The sequence below is a fragment of the Buteo buteo genome, chromosome 7, assembly GCF_964188355.1.
Source record: "Buteo buteo chromosome 7, bButBut1.hap1.1, whole genome shotgun sequence".
Taxonomy (NCBI): Eukaryota; Metazoa; Chordata; class Aves; order Accipitriformes; family Accipitridae; genus Buteo; species Buteo buteo.
Window position 1 is genome coordinate 18,340,731 of NC_134177.1, and position 25,519 is coordinate 18,366,249.

The following is a 25,519-nucleotide window of genomic DNA, read 5'->3' on the forward strand; positions in this document are numbered from 1 at the left end:
GAAGATACATATCTCTGGATCTTATATATTATGTATTAACATAATTTAAAAAATGGAGAGACTTACAGAAAAATAGGAAGATGTTATTTTAATTAAGCAAAAACAGAGTTATAATCACTCTTTCTAAAAATAAAATTAGACTCTTTATCAATCCTTAACATCTGCATTTAATATTTTCTTCTAAACAAAAATACAGATGTGATTATGTAGCAAATTACAGTCTTTGACAGCATATAGTATTTACCTTCTCTTACACTTACTTTAATTCTAATTTGGTCATTAATACTTGACTCATTACTGCAACGTGTTACTTGTAGTAAAAGTGCCACACTTGAACTATAAACATGACATTGCCATCTTAAAACTGCTTTGCTATAAACTGTAGAGAATATACAGAGTTACAAAGTCATTGTGTTTTTATCAAAATATACAAACCCCCCCCAAACCTAACACAAGCTATCAATATTTTTCTTATGAACTATACAGTTATATAAAATATTTGTAAAATTATCTTTATATTTATAAATATTCTACCTTATTTGCTTTGGTCTATAATTATCATCATACAAGTCCACTTAGAAGATATCTTTGTGTACTTTCTTTGAAACATCACCGTACTTTCCTGTGTTTATTCTTCTATTATCCTTATTTAAATGAAACCAAAGCTGCTATGAAACCAGAATTTCTCAAGGGGTTCATAGCATTCACCAATGATAGAATAAGTAAGTGGACTATATTATTACTTCAATCAATACTGTATTATCATTTCAAACGTAGTTTTACTGTACCCAAGCTATAGTTTCTTTTAAAATATTCAAGAAGACGAAGTAAGTAAACAGACTGTGTACCATATTTGCACGCAGAATGAAGTTGAGGATCACTAACCTTTGTCCTGACTTAACACGTCACAGAGATGAACATACATGACTAATTGGAAATGCAGATACAGTACAAGACAGCCCTATCATATAAAATGCAACTTGTAGACATACACCCTCTTTGACTTTTTTAAAAATTAATCACATTTTCACAAAATAACGTTAACTGTAATATTTTGGTGAAGTCTTTCAGAAGCCTATTCTCCCAGTTCTTAGCAAACTGTGAAGCCATAAGGTTCACCGCAACCCTTCAGTGTGGCAGGATGAGGGAGGCAGAAAGGCCAACACTTCTTCCTCCAGCAACCCATTCCAGGCATGTCTCTGCTATGGGCCCACCGTCCTGGGCCAAGGGACACTGTGACAAAGCTTCCCTGGGGCCAGACGCTGGCATGGTTAGGGGGATCACTGAGGAGGGACATATGAAGGTTAGCTGTTGTATTTAAGGCATGGGGATGACAGGGAACCCCACAAACTGGCCCCATCCCTGTTTATACATAGGGATTGCCTCACAGATACATAAGGAAGCAAGAACCTAAGTATTTACCTACTCCTCCCAAAATCAAACTATTTATGGGGAGTTGCTCTGTTGTTTGTTGTCCAGGCATTACTCCAAGATGAGGAGGAAGACTCTGTCTAAATCTCCTCTTCTTCTGCTGAGAAGAATGATATTTCTAAAAGACAGGAGTTGCAGAGCCACCAGGAGGTGGACATTTATATACAGGATTTCTTTAAGGTAGGCTGTTTCATGAGAACAGTCTTCTTTAGACAAATGTACCTGAATAGCTCTACTAGGCCATTGACATTGGGCTTTATGCAGTTTGGAAGACTGGCTGTTGTGAGTTCCACTGAATCTTTATTAAATGTCTCAGAGATATCATAAATCTGGAATACTTTCCACACAAGCACTCAGACTTAATGATTATTATGGTAACTACAAAACTGAATATGGAAAAGAAAAAGAGTTTTAAACACCTGAATATGTTTTGTAAATGTTGAGTTACAGAAAAGCACGCCAGAGCTCAACTGTACTTCAGCGTATCCAAGTTCATGAAACATTTCCCACCTTCATTTTAGAATACACTAGATTACAATTATTTTGTTTATAAACACATTACTTTTTGTTATAAAATGCAATATATGGTTTCTGCAGCAAAAATTCCTTCTACAGAGTACACTGTGAACCTACATATTTACTTCTTCGGCTAGAACGATTCTGACTTAAAAACAGCACTGTAAAATAGTTCAGTGACTAGTTTCCTGTAATGCTAAGTAGAAGGGGTTTGGTTGGTCTTTTTTTTTTTTGTCTTTTTTTTTTTTCTCTCTCTCTCTGTCAGAAGTCTATTGTGTCAAAAGTATTTTGGGTCTTTCACATTAAGTTTGTGTTATTGCAAATACTAGTTTTTTCTTTTCTGTGTTATTTTTCCTTCTTTTGCATATATTGACATGTTTAGATGAAAAAATTTTATCTTAGTAAATGATACTAATTTGAGTGGAGACGTTTTCCCATTTAATGCATCTATATTTTCTCAAATATATGGTTTTGGATTTTTCTTCTCTCTTACACAACTGTCACTCAGAGTATAACGTCTGGAGTTATATTTTGTATATTTTTTACTTCACTTCTTTCTGAGCCAAGGAAATGTGGATTTTCCAAAAGTTTAGTGCTTTCATTGCAAAACTGTTCTTTTCTATCTTGTGGACCTGAACTTTTGAAGAGATGTTTCTTCTGGTGCATTCCCAGAGCAGCTGCTGTCTTGCAAATTTTGGGGCACTGAAAGCAAGCATATCCTTTTCCATTATGCTCACGTATATGCCTTTGCTCATGGTTCCTTTTGGTAGAAAGATACAAGAAGCTCTGAAAACAGAACTGACAGTGGTAGCGTTTTTCTCCAGTATGAATTCTTTCATGTATTTTGAGTGTTTCATTTAAAGTGAATGCCTTATTACAGTATTGGCAGACAAACTCTTTGACACCCAGATGAATACGTTCATGTTTCTGTAGATTTCCAAGAACTGAGAAACATTTACCACAGGTTTTGCAGGTGTAGGGCTTCTCCCCAGTGTGACACCTCATATGCATTTTTAAAGTGGATGGACTTTGAAATTGTTTTTGGCAAAATTCACAAATGTAAGGCTTTGAAGTAGCTACATGCCAGTGTACATGTTCTTGGATTTCTGCAGTGGAAGACTGATCTCTTTCACAGAGCTCACAATGAAGATTAGGCATTTCTGTGTTCTCTTCTTGACTGATTGCCTTTTCCTCAGGAGCATTCCTGAGTGCGTACTCTCGACTGCATGTGTTGTGGCTTTCCATAATGGTATTCTTGCTTCCATGCTTTTTCCTCCATTTGGTCTTTTTAATTTTTCTTAGCTGTTTGGATTTCTTTTTTGGTTTGTAATTATAATAGGGTCTCCAGGGTTTATCACTGGAGTCCTGGTCACTTACATCATCACACATTTCTGTCAGCTCCAGGCATTCTGAGCTATAGAGCCTAGATGGGCTTCTTTCTTTTCTCTCCACTTCTGGTTCCTCCATTAGATTGTCCTGTTTGGACTCATGTTTAGATTTTCGGCCCCTTTTACAAAACAGCTTAGATCCTAATATATGTCTTTTTACAATAGCCTCATTACCAATTTTTACTGTTATTTGACAAAGAGGCGCAACGTTGCTGTCAGTAGATGTTCCAGGTAAGGCAGGCTTTGCAATGTACGTTTCAGTTTTACTTGATTGTTGGACAGTATTTGTTGTTTTGCTACATGAACCTCCAGATCCTGTGACATGCTGCGTATCCTCAGTTGCTTCGGCTCTGTTGTACAGCAGTGTCTTCTTTTTCTCCTTAATAGTTTTTGATTTTGTAATGCACTTCCCATAATTATCTGACCCATATTTACAATCATCACTTACAGACTGAGTAGGTAGATTATTTGAAGATTCTGTCGTCTTGTTTTCTACAGAAGTGACTGTTTTACTGTGCATTATTACTGATGAAACTCTGCTACTGTGCATTATAACAGAGGGTGCAGAACTGCTGTAACTGATGACAGAGGTTGAATTTTCATTCACATTAGTTAAAGACACAACTGAGGAATCACACTCCTGAGAACCAGAGTCATTTGCAGCAGTAGAAACTCTTTTTTCAGCTGTGAAAAAGTCCCTTTGCAGGTCAGAATTTAAGATACCTACTCCCCAAGAGGAAGAATTCTGAGTATTTGTGGAAGATGCTGTATCATTACATGAAGATGTATCCAAGGCAAGAGTTCTGTTGTTTGCTATTATATTACTTTGAAAATTCAGTGGTGGTAGCTCAGAGCTAAGAGAACTCGGAATGAAACAGTTAGTAGAAGCAGTTTCATTAACCTGGCTACTTGTTTGAACGTTTTCATATGAAGAATTTCGGTAGGACTTGTAAGGTAGTCGCCTGCATTTCATAGGTAAAAGTCGATAAAGTTTGTATGGGTACATACTTGGTTTTAAGCCTCCATTGGCTGTCTTTTTATTTACTGAGAGACGATGGTCAATTGCATGGAAAGACTTCTGATGATTTTTTAGTATGTAGTAAGTCATAAAAGTCTCCAGACAGAAAATGCACTGATACCGTCTTTCTCCAGTGTGCCAGATCTCATGTCTGGTGCGATACTCAGCTAATGCAAATACTTTATTGCAGTAGTGACAAGGGTATGTTCTTCTCCATGAATGCACATTTGCATGTCTTCGAAGGCTAGACAATGTTACATAACTACGCTTGCAAACAACGCAAGTATATAATATCTGCCCATCAACAACCTTAACCAAATGATCTGTTTCTGGTAGAGTACAATTTGCATTAGAATAATCAGTGATGCTGTTTTCAGACAATAGAGGCTCTGCGTTTGCATATGAACTTCCATTCCTTCCGTCTGTAGCAGTATAGTTATCTGCAAAATTTTGTTCGTTTCCATTGTGAACCGATAAGCTACTTGACCTCATGCAGACTTGTTCATGACTTTCCAGTATATTTAAATTTGCAAATTGCTTGCTGCAGTATTTGCATATGAAAGTTTCCTGATGCTCTGAATGGAGCTGAAGATGAGTACTGAGTAATGCCCTGTCATTGAATGATTTTGCACAACAGTTACAATTGTAAACAGGTGGAACAACAGTTGCCACAGATCCAGAGACATTAGCAGAATTGTTTTCCTCTTCTCTGGATAAATGGAAATCTCCTGCTTTATTTTGAGGTTTTGGAAAGGAAATAATTGTCTGATCAGTAACTGCTTCACGTTGGGCTTCTGTAGTGGTTACTGCAGGGGCTGGTACTTTTGCTATAGTCAAACCAGTACCCTGGGGCTTAAAGGCTGTCTTAGAAGTACTACATGCTTGTTTTCCTGGCTGAATGAGTGGTGTGGCTTGGAGATTTTCATAGTGGTCTTCACCCATCTTGTATGAAGGACTGCTTTCCTGTTCAGGAAAAGGTGTTCCTTGAAAAGTATCTCCCCCAGAAGAAACTGCATAGGAGTGTTCAGCCAGTGTACTGGCTGGCTCAGCATCTTTGCAAACGTCGCTTCTGTCAAGGCTGATGCTGGGAGCTTGTATTGTCTCAGATACCTTTTTAAAACTTGCCCTCAAATCAAGTGGAGAAAACAAACTGTTTTCAGTTTCAAAAATTGAGAATGCGTTTGTAATTCGTGGTCCATTTGTCACAGCAGAGTCTTCATGTCTCTTTTCATGTTTTTCCTCTTTGACAGTCCCTTTTTCATTAATACAGTATCCATAGGGGCAGGGGGAACTTGAAAAATTAACATCCGTAAGATCTTCTAGAAATGATATTCCCAGTTTTTTCCCTGCAGCTGCAAGGTCCGTTACAGTCTCCTGCCTCTTAACAACCACTGTGGAACTGTAGATGTAATTCAGTATTTCTGTAAACACTTCAGCTTTGAGATCATCTAACTCCAGTACATGACCTGAAATACAGATAGTACGACTCCAAAAAATGTTTTTAAAGTAAAGGCTTGAAGCTGCCAGGACATTACTATGGGCTTTAAATTTGGTATCTTCCACAATTATGGTGACATCACATAAAATACCCCGAATGCGCTGTTCATTTAAAATGGAAAGTACAGTGTCACTGTGGAAGTCATCCTTGAGATCCTTTGAATGGGACATGATTGTCATCTACAGAAAAAAAAAAAAAGAAAAATGTAAATATATTTAGAAGGCATTTTTCATCCATTTCAGTTACAGACCAAACTTATAGTTCTATATTTATTTTATACATATTTTTAATTTATTAACTTTTAAATTTTAAGAATGAGTAAAATTTTGTCATAGCACTTCAGGTCGAAGTCATCTTAGGTTCACTCGTGCCAACAATACTGAAGGTAATCTATGTACAGATCAAGGATGCAGGAACACCAGTAGCTCCTCACCAGGAGGCAGAGGATCTTCTCTGTCCCTGCACAGGTCTGTTGCCCACCCCGTGCCTTTCACTGGGGACCACAGCCACCAGCTTTCTATTGTGCCAGTGGGTGCATCTGCTCAGGTTCACACTGAATGACTCACTGAACCCTTGAGGTAATTCCCCCAGCATGCGGTTGAGGTATTTGGTAGACATTATGGGGAAGGCTGAATTGCTGTGGTTCTGTGGATACTGAGGACTTTGTTTTCTGGGGCTGTTTGTCAGAGAATGACTTAACAACACAATTGCATGTGATCCCCTTATTAAGCTGACATTTAAAACATGGATCAGAGATCCCCTACAAAAAAGTTTCAGTTACAGGATAAGGCTTTATAAACAAATGAATGCACAAGCAACACAATTTTGTAAACAATAGCGGAGTACATATAACACTATTTACGTAAACAGAATATTATTTTTTAAATAGTGATTGAATTTTATTAAATAGTGTTCACTTACTTTAAAATGACTGAAAAATTATAAGTAACTGAAATTATAAATTCAGTGAGTAAAACGAGTAATAGCATAGAGTTTTTTCTTCAGTTATAGATGAGATTCATAGCGTTCATACTTTAAAATTTGACGGTGTGTTCTTAATTTCTACCAAATAATGAGATTTAATTGCAATAGTAAATACTGTTAAATAACTGGCAATTTATAATAATGAGGCTTAATGCTGACAAAAAGTGTTTAGATTAGCCAGACTGTTACTGTATGGATATACTGGTTTGTTTAATTGAGACAAAAGATGCAAGTTATGAATGAAAAATAGACTGAAAAAATGGATGAATTTGACAGTATATATCTGGAGAAAGTCTCTGACTTAAGCAGATGATTTTTTTGCTCTGTTCAAATTCAGATCTGTACCATATAATGAGGTTTGTTCCTTTTTTTCCATTTCTGAGTAGTGTTTTTAACTACCACTGTCCATTTCTGACTTCAAGTCATGAAGAAATAGTTGTCCTACTGGCACTTACCAACCACCACAGTAAAAAAATCTGCATATTTATTAAAGACCCTTTTCTTTCAACTTGTGGAATCAAAATGCCCCTTAAAATGACCAACTACAGATATTTTGTAAGATAGCTTAAAATACTACCACACTGTAGTGCTCTAATAAGTTAGGAGTACTTTCTAAACATTCCATCTACTGGTCCAAACATAAACATTAAGTTTGAAAATATTTAAAATGCCCCTTACCCTAGAATAGTTTACATTAAAAATGCCAATATATTTATTAAGATGGGTTCGATCCAAATGGTGAAATCAAGGTTTGACCCATATTCACTAAGCAAACAGCAATGGCCATTTAGAACACACTGACTCTCTCACCCAAGCTATTCAGAAGTAATCCTTCCTTGAAAACAGGGTCTTTATCACAAAGTCAGTAATATGGGACATACACCCTTGCTCTAGCTAATCTAGTTACACTTTGGACACTTTATCACAAATCCGCCAACTACTTCACTGCAAATTAAATTATACAAAAAACATTAACAATCTTACCGTAAAGACAAACACAATGTCCTATGAAAAAGATCATAATTTGGTACATTATGCATGAAGCTTGGAAGTAAAATTTGTACTTTGTAGCATGGCCCCTGTTTCTATCAGGAAGGTATTATCTATGCAAATGGCCAAAACTTCTAATAGAGTTTAATGGCTAAGAATTTTCAATGCACGTAATTCATAAATATCAAAACTGTGATTCACAAAAAATACTTCTGATGCTTATGTATGTCATGAAGGTCAAGAAATGAATTCATCAGTATAACTGTGATAGAAATGTAGACATATATTATTTTGATTATCTGGTCACTCACAGCAGCTATAAATATAGATGCATTGTTTTGCGGCTTTAAATCTTAAAATCATAGTTTAGCATGTTTATTTATTACAGTTATTTGGCTTAAAATGAGAGATGTTCATTCATTTGGACTGATAACCTGAAATTCACAGTAGTTAGGTATGGTTATCTGCTTTGATTTGGTATCTGAAAACCCATATATAATTGTAGATAGTTTATAGCATATCAAGTCTTCTACAGAAAGAATACTGACAAGAACGCTTTTCTTCAAGCAAGCAGCCACTATCCCATAATTGATTCTTTTTTTCTCATTGACAATGTCTGAGATCACATCTGACTTGCTCATGTGATGTGGTATTAGAAACCAACTGTCAGACGTCAAAAACATTTCACAACAGGAGCTACTGATAGAGTTATTTCCTGAGCATAGAAAATAAATGATGTCAACTTTACCTCCCAGTGAACTGCCCCATAGGAACCTGCCTGTGTTTTTTCTGTTTCTTTATTGGAGACAGCTGGTTTTAGTTCAAAGACACTTCATCTGACATACTGTTTGCTAAATATATCACACTGCTACTTCTATACTAAGAAGCATTTACAAGCAAGGCCTACAAACCCAAGAGGTTTTAGTAGAAGTATTATTATTCAACTAGTTATTTCAAAGTTTATCCTCCTAAGGAGAAAAATTAATATTTTCAATTTCTACTTGCATGTACCCAGACTGCCAGTTTTTGTAGTCCTGGATATTTTGGTATGCTCAGTAAAACACAAAACTAGATTCCTTGTGTAAAGATAATATAAGCTATCATTTGCTATTTGGATATTTAAATTTTTTGCTGTGTACTAAACCATCTGCTATATATCTCATTGGAAAGTTATACAGAAAAATTCCAGAGCAAATTTATTTTCAGAGCCAACACTTTTTGCTTCTCTGTCTCAACCTAAGCATTCCCCAAATAGTCTATTTATTCATGTGTGTAATGATTAATGCCTTTTATTTTACCTGTCTTGCTTCTTGCATTTGTGAAAAATGTGTCTGAAATGCTATAAAATCAGAATGCTCTACTTAGCACACACAGAAATGGAATATTTTAGAAGTATTTTACGTTCCATCTGCAGATCATACTGCAAAAGGAAAACCTGCTCTTCAGTTTCCAAGGGAGCTCTACTGAGACCAAGATACCCAGAGATCAAACTTTCCAGATGTATTATTATTATAAAATATTTTTAATTAAAACACTGGAAAGTCACTATTATTATGTATTATAGAATTATGGAAGAAATTCTAGTATTATTTATAAATGTTGCCCAAAACATGTAAATACCATTTGACCTATTAAAGGTCAACAAAACTCTTTGGCCTACTAAGCCATCCTTTTTTTGACACAAATATGTATGTTATTTTGATACTTTTTACTCTCAATCCAGATATAAATAATTTCTCAGGAATCTGAACAGTACCTCTATAGTATAACTTAATAGTCTTTGGTGCACCTATAGATAACTTTAGCTTCTGAACAGCAGATTTTTTGTTTGGGAGTTACCTTGCTATTTGCAGATTTTCTGCAAAAAGAGTAACAGACTTAACCTGTCATTGAAAGTTGTTGAATCACTTTGAGAAATGAGATTTAAATATTAATCTGAAACTGGAGTGTAATGGTCAGTAGGTTGATTAAACCAATAAAGTTACCTTTTCTGACATCAATGAATACCACTCCAGGACAACAGTCATAAGTGAAAATAAGTAATACTAAAAGTTAAATGGAAAGATCAGAGGTTGATGCATCCAAACACAAATTTGACTACTTAGACCTCACAGATGACACTGCCAATTATAAATATTAGAGCAGCCAGCTCTACATGGACACTGCAGAGGGAGTAAGCTACTGTTAATTTTTATATTATTACTTTGAAGTAAACAAAGAGATCACAAAAAGTTTTACTGGCTGATGAATACCAAATACAACAAATACAAAATTCTTTACTACCAAAGAGAACTGTTGCAATCTAGGAATATTATTTTTAACATTCATTAAACTTCTGAAATCCACTGCCACACAAGTATATGCCATTACCTATGAGAAGAGATACTTTTATTCCACTTTGGTCAGCTAAATTTGAAAGACAAACTAGTGGCATCAACAAAAAAAAAAACATTAGGGCCAGTTGCTAGTACCCGGGCAAAATAAAAACCAGCAAGACAGTTGATAAACTGTAATAACAGTTCTCCCTCTGTTTTCTTATTCCTCACATTTCTACTTGGATTTTAAAGATGTTGATATTTTCTGGTACTTACCAACATGGACACTATGGAAACATGTTCACTCCATAATTTTCTTATGTTCAGTTTCATTCCACTCTATTAACATACTTTGAAGGCTACCTCTGTTTTGTTTCCGGCCTGTTTCCCCAACTGAGAAAGAACATTCATCTGTATCTAACTCTCCTAAAGGGCACTATTTTGTTCTAGAGCAGAAGCAGGGCTAAGGCATCACAAACAAACAAACCAAAAACCAAACAAAACCAAGTACACACACACACCACATGCCCCCCCCCCCCCCCAGCTCTATCCTGCTCCTTGCCCACCTGGAAACCTACTGTCCAACCATCGCTTTTATGACGGTAGCTCAGTTTTTTATGGAATCACTTCACCAGTCCCATCTGGGCTACAAGCACAGCTATGCAGGGCTGCCTTGACCAGGGTCCCTTCGGCCTCCTTACGACCTCAGGCATGCAGGGAAGTTTTAATGATGTCTAATTATGTTTAATAGCTTGCAGTGGCATGTAGCTTAGTGCTCCAGTCTACACAGCTACACGTTACTTCTACAAGTACATTTATATTTTTTCTGTTAGACTCTCGCTGCTTGCATCCTTCCTTATTAATACAGAACACTTACCTTTTCTATTTGTTATAGCCTCATAAGCATCATAGACTTTAAATCATTTTTTTCGGCCTCACACAGTTTCCTCTAACTTTTAATTCAGACAGCTGGGGAGGGGGGGTGCTGGAATTTAGCGTAAGAATATTATGTTAGTATTAGCAGATCTCTGAAGCCACCAGATGAACCGTTCCTTCAGAGCCGTAATTCTTGCCTATGAGCAGCATCCCTAACTCGTTCTCTCACTTCCTACTTCGCACTTTCTACGATCGTTTCTCATCACATGGAAAACGGCCTTTACACCCGTATCAGCGCTCAGCGCCGGCTTGCGCTTTTTACGAAGTGATGTTTCTCGCTTTGAAAACGAAAGCGAGTCCCGTCTCGGCAGCAGGGCACTCCGTAACTGATCCGGCTCTAAAAGTAATTAAAAAAAACAAGGCGAAACCAGCAAACATTCCCCGCTGCACGCCCGGTTCCTTCTGGCATGGAAAGGCTTCACCCCCTTGTCCGCCTCCGTTCCGAAACCCGAGTTCAAGGCGCCGGGCGGGGTGGTGGTGGGGGGGGGGGGTCCCCGCGGGCTCGCGCGCAGCCTTCCCCCACAGGGGGGAGCTGGACGCGCGCGCTAACAGCCCCGACCCCTCTTCTCGTGAGTGGGAAGCGCAGGCTTCCGCGAGTACGTTCAAGGCCGACGGCTGCTGCAGAGCTGAAACGCGGCTGTCCCTGACTGCTGCGCGAACTGCCTCGAACACCAGCTCCCGACGGCGGCACGCTAACGCCAGCCCAGCTCCGTCCGTCTCGGAGTGGAGCGGAGCCTCTCGAGACACCCAAACCTCTGGCAACCCCTCCGCTGCAGGCAGCTGGAGGACGCTTCCCGTTCACGGGCAGTAACCGCGCCGGGCTAAACTGCATCTCCAGCCGAGGGAGAGACGCGCGTGAACCTGGCGCGCGATTTTCCCCAGCAGTAACAGAAACGCTTACGCAACTGTGCGCTCGAATGCAGAACAACTCACTGTCGTTGAGCTACCTGGCGCTTAAAACCATGTCTGTGGGGTTTCCTCTAGCAGGGAGGAAGGCGAAGGCAGCAGCTCAGCGGGACGGTGCGCCGGGTGCGCGGTGACGTGACAGGTGCCATCTTCCTGGCGGCGCGTGGCCCGCGGCGCCCGCCGGCCCTGCCGCCGCGCGCGGCCCGCTGACGGCGGCAGGACGGCGCAGCAGCCATTTTGCTCTGATAATCCCTGGTAATCAGATTTGCCTGTGGTTTGTGAAGTACGGGCTGATGGCAGCGCCCTGGCCTCCCTTCTTCGTTTCCTAGCGGCTATGTTATTTCTCGTGCCTTTATTTTACAGCAAATGCTTTGTGCTTAATTAACACGGCCAGCTGGGAGATTTAGCGTGTCAGCCAAGTTGTTTATCCGCAAGGACTGTAAATTGAGAGAGATGAGGAAATCCAGTGTTCCCTGTATCCGACCCCTTGCTCCGTGGTCATCAATGCGGTTTTGTCCACATCGTTTAGAATTCCTCTTGAACCTAACGCAGGATTTTGATTGCCTTACTCTCCTTCAAAGCCTTTCTCGTAGGAAGAAAAAGAAAGCATGTATGGAGATACGCCCAGCTCTGTGCACAACTTCTGCAACCACCCGCTAAAAAGGACAGATGAAATACTCCCTTGAAAAAATAATGTCTGAAGTAAATTCATTTGGTTACTGAAATATAATCACATTTACCTTATTTTCCTTATCTGATTATATTAATTACCTTTTTATAAGCATAAATAGAAACTCACGCGGTATCGTGTTTATTTTAAGCAGTAGTCTTACTCTCTAATTTAGGTTTCTTCAGATGATTACTGCCTCAGGAAACAAGTGCAACAATACTATTAGCGCTTCATAAGCACTAACAAATGCTTACCTAGATAAAGAAGGAAGTACCTTGATTTCATTTAGCCAGATGCGCCAATATATTTGGTAGTCTTCCTATATGATCTCTCTCTCTCTCTCTGCCTCTCCCTTTAAACAGTCAGCAAAACCTGTTTTCCCAGTTCTTGGAATCAAGAAGCTTAGAGAAAAACTGGACTTTGAGACAGGTGGAAAATATTGTTAGAAAAATGGACAATTTGCTTTTGTCTTAAAGCTTGCTTGAAAATACTAGTTTTGCCCAAGGCTGACCTGTGTTTACTTTTTACAAGCTATTGTGTATGAGGTTTTATTGGACAGTTATTTTGTTTTCAAATCTTAAGCCTATGCATTAGAAGCACTGAATAGTAGGAACTGATTCATTTTAGACAAAAAAAAAAAATCCAGAAGCATGAACTATTTCATCATTGTCGCCCTTAATGGGCCTGGAAGTTAGAACTTTGCTAGAGCCCCTTCGTGATAAATGCTGATTATCATCTGAGGAAACTATTTAATATCAACATAAGATATACAACCTGTTATAAGGAGGGGAGGTCTTTTTTTCCAGCATTCTGTCTTGGAACTATCATATGCTTTCCTGGTTGTTTAAAAGATATGGAATGAAATTTGTTCTTATCAGGAAATTGTCATAATTTCAGTGACTGATCTATACATCCCCCTTCTTTCACTATTTTACACAATCCACATTAAAAGATCGTCTCTGAAATCCTGAACATCTCTGTGGAGAGCTTAATTACTGCTTGTGAATGGCTGGAATTCTTATAAATAAGTTCACCTACTGAAGCAATGAGTATCTTTTTAGCTTAGGACTCTCTGCTACCAAAAAATGGTTTCTTTCATCTTATGACAAACTGAGCTGTTCTTATCACAGTAGCTGTTTGCCAACAGCTATGGGAGGTGGCACAAATAGTTGAAGAACACAGCAGTATTGATTGCAAAAGCAAAGTGTGTCCCAAAGTTTTCACAATCTTCTTTTTTTATTCCAACCTACATAACTGGGAAGCAAAGTTTCATACTCACAGGTAGGTTACTTTTAATCTTGGACTTTGTCTATTGCTTATTTACTATTGTTTATTATCTTTTTAGGTGCATATATACATATTAATAGGTATTAATGAAGATTTCTGACACACATGCCATAAGAGGCACTTGTGACAGATACGTTGTCAGTAAAAATACAATAATATGGATTAAATTAAACCTGTTGTAATCCTTTAAAAGAAAGAAATGCATTACTGAACAACAATAAATACAAGCATCTTTTTAGATTACATGAAACATATTTAAGGAAGATTAGGTTATGAATTCCCCCTAAATCTTAACTAAAATTGATTATTTTAAACTGTTTTGAAAATCAGATGCATAACCATCATTTGTATAGCAGATATCCCCAATTTAGAGACATTAGTTTATTTGTACTTGACCATTTGATGCTCTGGCAGTATATATAACAGGTTAGGAGAAAACTGACTCATTTTTCTCTTTTTTTTTTAATTGATAGGGTATTTTCTTAAGGCAACTTCAGCTCATCCACTAAAAAAAGAATCACCTTTTCTATGACTAGTACTGTAATTGAAAATACTAATTTACATATATATTTAGATATATATATATAATTTGAGCTACTTGGAATTCTTAGTCCCATCACCTTGTGTATTAAAATTATTCTTCAGAGTAAGAAATTTTTATAAGGCCATCTTGGCTGCACCCAGGATTTTACATTCTCATTATAATATTTCATGTAAAACCAATTGCATGCAAAGATAATGGTGGAACTGGTGCTGCAGTGGAACCTATGTGAACAGACTACATTGATAATCTGTGAGAAGTCAGACTAAGATTTATCTGCATCTGCAGCCCTGATTTCAGGGGCTAAGCCACAATACAAATCATATAGTTTAAAACCAGCCATCTTGCTAGTGTATGCATACCAATTCCCATTCAATATATAAATGATTGCATATAACATCACACAAATATTATGTTCTTGTTAAGTAGAAGTCCAAGTAGTTTAGCAGTGGATTACTTCTTATATGGTAAAATTGCAAGGCACAGAGAAAATTGTCAGCAAACTTTTACTTCTTTAAAATGTATAAAACAGTTCCAGGGTTACTGATGTGGTGGTGTTTGGATGCTTTGCTGAAGTCTGATAATCTCACTTCTGCAACTTGTGGCACGTGGTATTCTTTCCTTAAGAGTATTTCAGACTGCCTAGGAAAAAAATGTTCCAATGTTCCTCTCTAGTCAAGCAGTTTCAGTTCTTAAACAGCAGCAGGAAACAACATATATAGCATTACCAGCTCTTGCAAATTCCTCATGAGTGACAGGATTGGTTTCCTTCTCAGTGCCTAGAGCAGGCCACACTATCCATGAGAAAAAACACTTGGATGGACTGCCTTCTTCATTGCTCTCACTGCTGAGGTCAAAGCAGCTAGTGATGCTGCTGAGGAGGAAAACACAGCTCCTCTGCACCCCTCAGGCAGTCAACACTTCACTCAGAAGTGAGGCACAAGAAGGAACCAGCAGCTCAAGATGGCTTCGCTCCCCTTTCTGTTACATGAGCAAGGGAAAGAGTTCCTTTGAGTAACCCTTCTCCTCTTCTCAAGCATCAAGTGCAGGGGGAGGAAGGCAGAAGGAGCACAGTTATGGAGACCTACAGCAGCTGCCTGCTCCTCCAAGTCAGGTTGAGAGAGGAGCCTGGCAGAACTTATTTGGCTCACAAACTGTGTGAGCTGTGCATGTGTACCAAAGAAAGTCTTTCTCCAAGGTATGTTGCTTTCTTGCAATTTAGGCACGGTCTAATCTGAGTCCCATTAACACTAAACAGAACACATACAAGCAATTCTTAAAGGTATAACTATATCTTTGTCGTTCCACCAGTCTAAATAGGAAAATGAAGCAACAGCAATAACGGACATAAATCCAAATTCTTCTTTTGCACAGAATATAAAAGCTTATGTTGTACTGCTACTAAGAATCAGCTGACTTTATATCTTGCTATCTCTGAACAATCTCCGTATTATTTTCCGTTTAAGTCTTTCATTTTTTAAAATGCTGCTGACAAGCCACTTTCTAGCTTCCTACACTTCTGGGACATACCACAGTCCTTAGCTAGCACAGATCAATTAAAATAATGAAGCTATGTTTACAGACAGAGTAACAAAATCAGACATTTTTCTGTTGTTGACTGTTGTCACATGTAGTAATTTATGTATTTGAATACCTTTAATCAAAAGTAGCAAATTAAACATTTAAATTTTGTTCATTTTGGAGAATTACTATGTGGTGTTCTGTTGCCCATGCAGTTATCAGAAAGAAAAAGTAAAATTAGTTGAACCCAGCTACTCATTTTCCAATTTTCAGAGGAATCATCCTGTGAGTATCTGAACCAACATCCACAAGAGCAGCAGCCAAGCTGCATGCTCAGAGGCCACTGTTATTCTCAGTCAGGTGTGCTGGGGGCCAGGCCAATGCAGCCATTCTTGCCCTCTACTACAGCTGATGCAGCAATCATGCTAGACTGAAAATAGGGCTAAATCCCTTCCCCTGGAAACACCTGATTTAAGTATTCTGCTAGATGGCTGGACATAGCCATTTTGAAAGCTAGAATTGGTCTTCAAGCTGTAACTGGCCATCACTGATCTCCAATATTCTTAAAATATTGCAAAATATTTTTTTGTGTTTGCTGTTCTATTGGTAAACTTTAGCATGCCAAAAGCAATGCACAAGTGATAGCTATTACTCTGACTCATTATTTCAGTGTGGCCGTTTATTATGACAACTTATTGGACACACAATAAGTTCGGCTGTATGCTCTTAAATATTCTTATGCTCCATTTTGTGCTGACCTAAGTGGTCCAGCCCAAGCCCTGTTCCTCCTCTTCCATCCTGCTGGACGTTTCCAACCTAAAGCTATAGCAGGGCCTCTGCTCGTGCAATGGAGAAGGACTGTAGCAAAAGCTGGTAGCAGCTGGCAGTAAGAAGAAAATCTTGATGGCTCCACCTCTGGTTTGTGCTGCATGCTCTGCCACCAACATGAATTGCCCCAGGCACAAATCCTGGCCTGACAGTGAGCTCAGGTCAGATGGGAAGCAACAAATAATAAAAAGAAAAAAAACAGTTGACTTGCATCTCCCTAATAATTTCCCGAATTAGTAGTATTATAGCATGTGATGGTATGTAACAACATTGTTTATGGTTCAGGATCATGAAAAGATTAATGTCAAAGTGTTCAAACTATCTGGAATTAATACTAGATTCTGGTACACTTGACTGTTGAGAGTTGTGGAAATGTTTAACATTGTCAGGATAATCTTTATTTGCTAAATCTCATTGTTATGTATGAAGCCTTCTCTCTTATTGCACACTCCAAAAAAGTCAATGGGAACCTTTTCATTGATTTCAAAGGGGTTTTAATTAGGCTACTCATCACATAAACAACTTCAGATTACACCAACTGAATTTAAGCTCAGAATTTGCAGATTCCCATTTTTTCCCGTCTTTTTAATTATTAGCATTTTAGACTTAAAGATATATCATCTTAGGATAGCACAGTTAACCTGAAGGGTTGTATACGCTTTTCATTTTATATACAAATGAATACTTTAAGAAGGCATGCCAAAAATAACTTCTACATAAACTTGCTGAAGTCAGTAAACAAATTTGTTAAAACTGATCTTATATATCTGAGCTTCTTTTAAATACAGGAATATAAGACAAACTCATACTATACACACACTTGCACAGAAAGTGTGAATACTGCCTAAACGCTACATCCACATCTTATTCTGAAATCCATGAACAACTGCCATTTTGATTCTTCTACAGCTTTTTCTTCCCCTCTGCCCCTTTTTCTGTTGTTGACTATTACAAGACAACACATGGTCATATTTCATTGCCTGAATTCGTTGGATAGAATGAGAGTGCTGCAAGCAACACTAGTTTCATTTTTATTTAGTGGCTTTAGTTCGTCACTGTGTAAAACAGTATAGTCGTACTTGCTCCTGAATGCTGGTACAAGTTTCAAATTTAGAATGCCTAAGCATTTATGAAGGATACTGTGAACCTTCATTTCCATCCATATTTTGTTGTCTTAAAGCAGTGCTATAAGTATTCAGAATCTTGGAGAAAGGTTTCAATTTGCAGACCAAGGCTACCATGCCAATTTTGTCCACTTATCGCAAGTGCAATTTAAAGCGCAATGAAAAGAAAAAAAATCACAAGAGATATTTCCACTGAAAACATGAGGTTTTTAGGTTAAAACCTTTGAATATTAAGAATCCACATTGGGCCATGCCCAGAAATCTTTTTATATGGTGATTTTCAAGATGCATGCATTATTGTGAGCACATGGTATGTAAATGCATTAGGCTACTTAATAAGCATTCACTGACACACATCTGCAGCTTTGCTAATGTACCTTTTATTCGTATGTGGTTGCCAAGGAAACAGGTTATGGCCCAGTATTCTACCTAAAATATACTGAGCAAGCGTGCTATGACAATTTACTGAAAATAGGTACAACTTAGATTTTGTAGCCCATTAATTCTGTAAGTACATGTAACCTGAATTTATTTAATTTTAATGTTTCGCTGATTATTTTAAACCACCAATGCCATCTTATTGTCTCTGAAAATCCATTACCATCTTCTATGTCATACAACATTGTGTATTAAAAGTAAACTTAAATACAGAAAACGTTTTGAGATATTCTGGCAATTGAAGAGGGTTTTTGGTTTTGGTTGGGTTTTTTTTTTAATTTGTTTCCTTATCTAACATTCTGCCTGATAGCCTTAATTACTTATTTCTAGATAGAGATATCACAGCATTAATTACTATGATGCAAAAAAACATTTCCTACAGAAATTTGTGCAAACAGTGCCACTGAAATCAATGAAACTACTGCCTTCCTATAACACAAATTATACTCTGTGATACAAAGAACCATGTTCAAACTTAATGAATTAATCAGGATTTCACTGAGTCTTTCATTCAATACATACGTATCTCAACTCTAAAGCACAGATACCGAACATACTTATTTTAACCAAGATGATTATTGCATATTCACAGTAAGAAGAAAGGAAAATGCTAATATTTGAAAAAGCCATGCAAAATTTGACTCTTATTTTGAAATATCCTGATTATTTATCACAATACTATACTTCAATTTACAAAGTGCTCTTTGCAGCTCATAATTCAAGAGGTTTTCTACTACCTCTGATTAGAGTCATGTATAACGGTAGAGATTAGACAAACTATATACAACTTTACCAAAACAACAATATTAGAAATGGGCATTGGCACTAAGAGAGTTCCTCTACCTTTATTGTATGGCACAGATTTATAATGAACACTAGTGACTGGGATCCAGAGTTAACATTCTGGCAAGCTCGGGAGGTTTGCTTGCCTGCCAATATGTTTGGTCTGTACAGATCACTGGAGGCTATAACAACCTGTTTCAAAGATCTGTTCTGCCTGATTTTGTTTGTCCAACCTCTATGGCAATAAAAATCCAGTGGGAGCTGGAAAAATCCAAGAATACTGACATGAGAATAGACCAGTGTGGTACCATAGTGAGAACAACTCTTAAATGATTGTAAAAAAGGTAGAACTTTAACTGAAAAAAAAAAATCATGTAATGCAGTGGTTTTAAAGTGTTAAATATTTTAGCACTATTTCTATGTGAGTTTTAAAGAGATTTCAGCTTGCTATAATCACCCCATAAACTTACCCACCTAAAATCAGGTTGTTCTTCTGCTAGAGTCTTTTAAAAGTGGTATCGACAGGTATTTTCGGCAAAACCATCTCATTAATTTTGTGAACTCTGTGGCTACTGTGTATCAGCCTGCAAAGGGGAAAATCCAAATTTAATGACTAAATTATTAGACAAGTACTAATTTCCAGATACACTGTGTAATTCATCAAAATTTTCCCTGGAGTGCTGTAGAATTCCATATCTACACCTGGGAGGCTTACAACATACCAGCAATAAAACAGTACCGTTAACCAAACTATTGTGAATAATGCTTCTAACTGCACTGTTTTATTATGGTTTAACCTGTATAGTGCAAACTGGACATAATGTTTCATAATATGTTCTAGACAGAAATGTAAGGACATTATCAAGTTTGAAATAATTTTTCATTGGGGTCACTGGAAAAATCAGACTAAAACCAATCCTTGGCTCTATTTCCTTTCCTCCATCTCAACTATATCCAAATTACTCCTCACACATTTACTGAATAAGACATCAAATAATGAAGGCTTCACAGCTTCCTCAGTTAGTCTGCTCCTGAGTTTCACAAGGTAACGTCAGCAGAAAACAAGTGTATTTTAAGATTAGCTTCATAGTTTGCCAGTTTATAAAAGAAATCATGGTACAGGGAGAAACAATCATCATTACTAGCCAAATCCCTTGACTGCACATAAACTGCTGAAACCAATTACAAGTTATACTTTATCTTAAATGCCTCCATGGTTTTTTGCAGTCTTTCAAAAGGCCTTTTTTTCCCTCCTTTTTCCATTCTGCCACTTTTCTTTTGGTCTCTTTTGTCACAGATGTCATCACAGTATCTGTGATAATGACATTTCTAGGCAACTCTTGTTCTCTAGAATACACTTCCTGTATCTCTCTGCTTACAAGATTATTCATCGTTGTCAAGCATCCTGATTTTATGTTATTATGTATCAAACGTCCTAATAAGGTTATCATGTAATAGTGTAAAAATTATTCAGAACAGGGCTTTGTTTCAAAGCTACTAAACAAAATTAAATTGTTCCATAGAGCAACTGCAAAATCTTACAGATGAAGCCTTATGACTCATCTGATAGGCATTTATATAGCAGCAATTAAGAATACATAGATCCATCTTCCATTTGCAAATATACCATATACTTTTATAAAGAACATTATACAGGAAATACAGGATCCGTTACTCTGGCTTTAAAAGGTTGAGCTAATTTTTTTTCGTTGGTTTAGCTGAGTATATTTTTAGTACATCTTGATTTGAATAAGTATTCTATAGCTCACATCTGCCTGTAACAAAGGCCAGAATGAAAGAAAATTGCATTAAGCCATTTTTATTCAGATACCAATAAAGTCGTATTCACAAATGACGTGAAATATTATGGTGAATGGGAAGCTTAAACATCATACTTGGAGGAATCCAGCAGTGAAAGATCTTACCAAAGCTAAAGAATTCCCAAATTTGATAATAGTAGAATTCAAATGTAATATTATACATAATAAAGCCCTTTAAAAACATAATAAAGCAATTCACATGATACATTACAACAGACACTAGATGCCCCAAAAGGGTTAATTTGTACCTGTTCTTTACTACCAGAGTCTAACAGTCTGACAAATATTATCTGAACACAGATAGTTTCACACTGAGAGACCTACAGTTTCAAATCAAAATGAAGTTTAGAGGCAGAAGTAACGTTAATCAGAAAGGTCATTGAAAAGCAGGTAGGATAGTGTCTGAGTGAATGATTTTTAGTTTGAATTCCTTTTTACTTGTGCTTTGTCTAGATTTTCTGTTAGGCAGAAATGGAATTTGCATGGATAAAAGAACACATTTCAATTATAAAGGGAGGATTCAGTATCAACAGTTAGACTTCTATGATAAAACTGAAAAAAACCCCAAGCCCCCCTAACAATAACATTTGCAGGCTGTGCTGGAGGTGTGAAAAACTGCACCTGCTCCTACGTGCCCTGGTTAGCCCTCTCAGCCAAAGAGAATAAAATGGATGAAGTTTACACAAGATTTCTTATGGCACCTCTGGCTATAACATTCTGATGCTCTGCATTACCTAGATGTAACTACCATTAAAATACATACAGCAAACCATGTATAATAGTCAAACTGGAAACAGCTTGCTAATTACTAGATGACTCCTTAATAGATAAATCAGTTTCTTTAGCTAGAAGAAATTACTGAACACAGGCTGCCAATGAGTTTTTCCAGACTCATGAAAGCACTTGAGTTCAGTCATATTAATTACAAGAGGACTTGCACCCCCTAACAAAAGAGCAAATTTGTAAATGGATTTAAAACAATCATAGCGACGCATGCTCATGTAACAGAGCTACACTTTTTTTAAATGCCTTGAGTGGGTATGTTCAAACACAAAGACATAATAAAAACAGTTTATCGCTAAGTGCCCCATCTTTTCTAAAGATAAATATCAGCAGCAATAAATAGATTGCTTCTACATAGCGTTTGCTCAGCAACTTCCTTTAAAAACAACCACACAAGAAATAAACAAAGAAATGCAATTTTGTTAACTGCATGTAATGGTGCACTCTATGTTAACATTTCAGACAGGAAAATAATCAGCAGAAGCAAGCTACTGGAGATAAATCAAATTACAAAAAAATGCAAACTTTAATATGTCACTTGAGAGATGCTGTTTATTACGTTTTCAGTTCTGCTTCTTTAGGTGGAACGGGGGAATATTGCACTGCGTCAAACTAATCTCATAATTATGAATCAAATGGTTTTATTATCATTATTAAGCATTGGCCTATCAAGACAGATGACAAACCATATTCTTGAACAGTTTATACTCTGTTTATTTGGAATGCACTGAACTGATATATTTAGAAATATATGAGAATTAGTTTGATATTACTGACACTGTCAAAACTATTATTGATAATTGGCTGTGCTTCTAAATACCTCCTCTGCATTAATTTTCAGTGTCGGTCCTCATCCACACAAAATATACTTAGTCATTTTAAAGGCAAGGACATGAAAGGAAAATGGCTACCCTGCTGCAAAAGTCTCATTGCAGTAGTGAGAATTTCTCAAGTCATGTACAAAGGAGATTCACAAGGAGATACACTATGTTACAAGCTCAGTAGAGACATTTAGTAACATCTGATTCTATATAAGCAGTTACCTGTGGTACATGTAAGATTTAACTTTACTGATACTGTTAAAAATATTAGCTAAAAATAGAAGTAAGGAATTGTAAAACTTAAATTTTGCAAAATCTCTAAGGTCTGCAAATTACCGCAGACCACAAATGAGCTTACTCTATAAAGACTTGTTTAAGATCCAACAGAAGTTCTTTTCCAATATGCTTAAACACAGCTCTTTACCTGAACTTCAGAGTGGGTCCACTATTTAAAGATAGGTTTATTAGCATTACTGTGGCTGAATTCAGCAAAGGTGAAAGAAGATTTAAACATACTTCTGATTCTCTACATTTCTCAGCTGCTAAGTATTTCAGTGATACTTTTATACTTGTGATAATGAAACTATCACTTTATATACACACAGTACAAACCTTGACCTACATGCAAGACTAGGCTAAATTAAAAAAAAGAAACTGGGGTACGTTTCTGGAAACAACCAATGCAAAACAGGAATAAAACAGTTTTTTGTTGTGTACAGCTTTATAAACATGGCATCGTTTAAGAAATGATAGCCGCATGGAAACATAAAATGAGATCAGATTCTCATTTAGAAGTGAAAGGAAACAACTGCAAAATTTCCATTTGCATTGTGATATTGCTATTAAAGAGAGTAACATCTTTCTACATCTCTACTATTGCACCTTTTAAAAGGATTTGGTTGCCAAGGAAACTGGTTCTGGCCCAGTATTAATCTGAAACAAATATATTAGAAAAGTTAGTGTAAGTAATACAATACTCGTAATTCCTTTTATTTGTAATGCTCAAATTCAGGTTTTTGTACCTAAGGCTGTTAACTTTTTATTTCATAACCTTTTTTGTGTGAAGTAAAACACACTTCAGTGAACTGATAGTCAGTTTAAGCTGACAGGGCCATCTACATCATTCTCTCTCTTTAAAGTCCTTCTACCTTAAAATAAAAAGAAATACTGCAGGTTTATGTTTGTAGCTAATACTGAAAATATAAGCATTAAAGCATATTAATCTTTATTTAAGATTTCGCACAAAACACAAAACCGCTTACGACAGAATTTAAATATTTTTCATTTTTCTTATCTACCTCAATTTTTATTTTTGCATTTTAACTGTAAGCTTAGTAATGCTTGTAGTCAGCTTTAAAATGTAATTGAATCAATAGGGTTTTCAAAAATTCTTTTGTTGCATAAGCGTTGCCACGCCCTTAGTACATATGATTATTTTAACAGACATGATTGCTCTACTTTCACAATAGATTTTTTAAAAACATATAAGAACAATTGTCATGCCAATATGTGAAGCCAACAATTTAATATTAGGTTGTTTTCATTAACAGTTTAATACATTTTTTTAACTGAAAGCTACATTCCAAAGCCCATTTCATGTTCTTGCAACACTGACCAAGAAATCAGTAAAACATGCAAATCTCAACCTACCTGCGTGTACCACTTAGTGCAGTGTTAGCATGGCAATGCACCCAGCCATTTTTATGTAAAGCGATGAAGATAAGTTCTATTCTTGGTCTTCTTGATAATTTTTTAGAAGCAGTTGTCAAAGATCAGATGGGAAGCAGCTTGAATAGACCGTGATCAGGAGAACCGAGTTTATCAATAGGAAAAGCAGGAGTGGGGAAAAAAAAAAGTCCTCATCCAAGGTTTTCCGAAACTGCAACACAAGGTTGGTTTTTTTTTTTCTCCTCCTCAGAGGGTTCAAAGCTTGAAGCTGACCACTGCAAAGGCCACTTGTCACATTTACTGAAAATCAGCCTATTGATATCACAGCTGAAAATATAAACTCGACAACCAAAGCCCATTGCACAACGTGGACTGCGTAAGAGTTAAAAATAGATTTGACGTGCCTCCTACCTGCATAATAAATATGTAAGTTTCAAGTGCTTTAATTCGATATTCACATTAATTAACAATACAATATACATTATTTAAACTACAGTAAACGCAAGAAGAAAAAGGGTGACACCATCTGGAAGCACAGTTTGCTTTTTTTTTTTTTCCTTTCCAAGGGCTAATAATGTAGTTTGAATGTGATGACAAGCTAACAGCTCACCACATTGCAAATGAAAAAAGAATTCTTAAGGTGATGCTCAAATATCTAAGCCTGTAATGAAGCACAAACCAGTCTTCACTACTGCATGACATGGCATACAGACCATTTACATACTCACATTTGAGATACTAGGCACAGTATAATGAATTCAATACACAGCATGCACACAGCACAAGCAACGTTAATCCTGCCTGCCATTTTAGGCTTGCAGGAGTAAGATACATACTGCAGCACAGCTCTGGTAAGGGAGGAGGCAAGGGACAGCTCACCTTAAATGCAGTATCTGATTAATGTTGTAAGTGACATTGCGTATCAGCTACAGAGTCTTGGTTCAACTGGGTGGGAGGGAACAAAGAAAATTGTCATCAACTGGTGATGCAAGATGAGCTCCAGTCACTAACACTGTTAGCAAACTCCAAATTCTACAATGATACAGTAGTAGGCTATTCAAACTCTTATCAAAATCTGCCTGTGCAATGGCTGAGTCCGCCTGCCGAGGAAAACAAAACAATCTTCTTGCTTATTGGAGAAACGCTGGATTGACTACATAACATCCTCTTGATGCAGAAAGATTTCACGTCGCACATACTAAATCCTGGAGGCATTTGCTGTACTTTCCTAATTTTTAAGTCTCAGAATTAAA

The 25,519-nt window shown here is 37.0% G+C and overlaps 1 protein-coding gene across 10 annotated transcripts; it reads right to left on the reverse strand.

Moving 5' to 3' along the window:
- Nucleotides 1–73: 73 nt before the first annotated feature.
- Nucleotides 74–25,211, reverse strand: ZBTB38 (zinc finger and BTB domain containing 38). Of its 10 annotated transcripts, none has more exons than XM_075031784.1 (3): nucleotides 25,146–25,211; nucleotides 19,649–19,758; nucleotides 74–6,030 (listed from the first exon to the last, which is right to left on the reverse strand). In XM_075031784.1, the coding sequence occupies exon 3, from the start codon at nucleotides 6,028–6,030 to the stop codon at nucleotides 2,452–2,454; it is 3,579 nt and encodes a 1,192-aa protein (XP_074887885.1). In that variant the 5' UTR covers nucleotides 19,649–19,758; nucleotides 25,146–25,211; the 3' UTR covers nucleotides 74–2,451. The 10 variants fall into 10 exon arrangements, with proteins under 10 accessions (XP_074887885.1, XP_074887880.1, XP_074887881.1 ...); XM_075031779.1 differs by lacking the exon at nucleotides 25,146–25,211 and adding an exon at nucleotides 24,249–24,365; XM_075031780.1 differs by lacking the exon at nucleotides 25,146–25,211 and adding an exon at nucleotides 24,249–24,365 and having other exon boundaries at nucleotides 19,645–19,758.
- Between the last annotated feature and the right edge of the window lie 308 nt (nucleotides 25,212–25,519).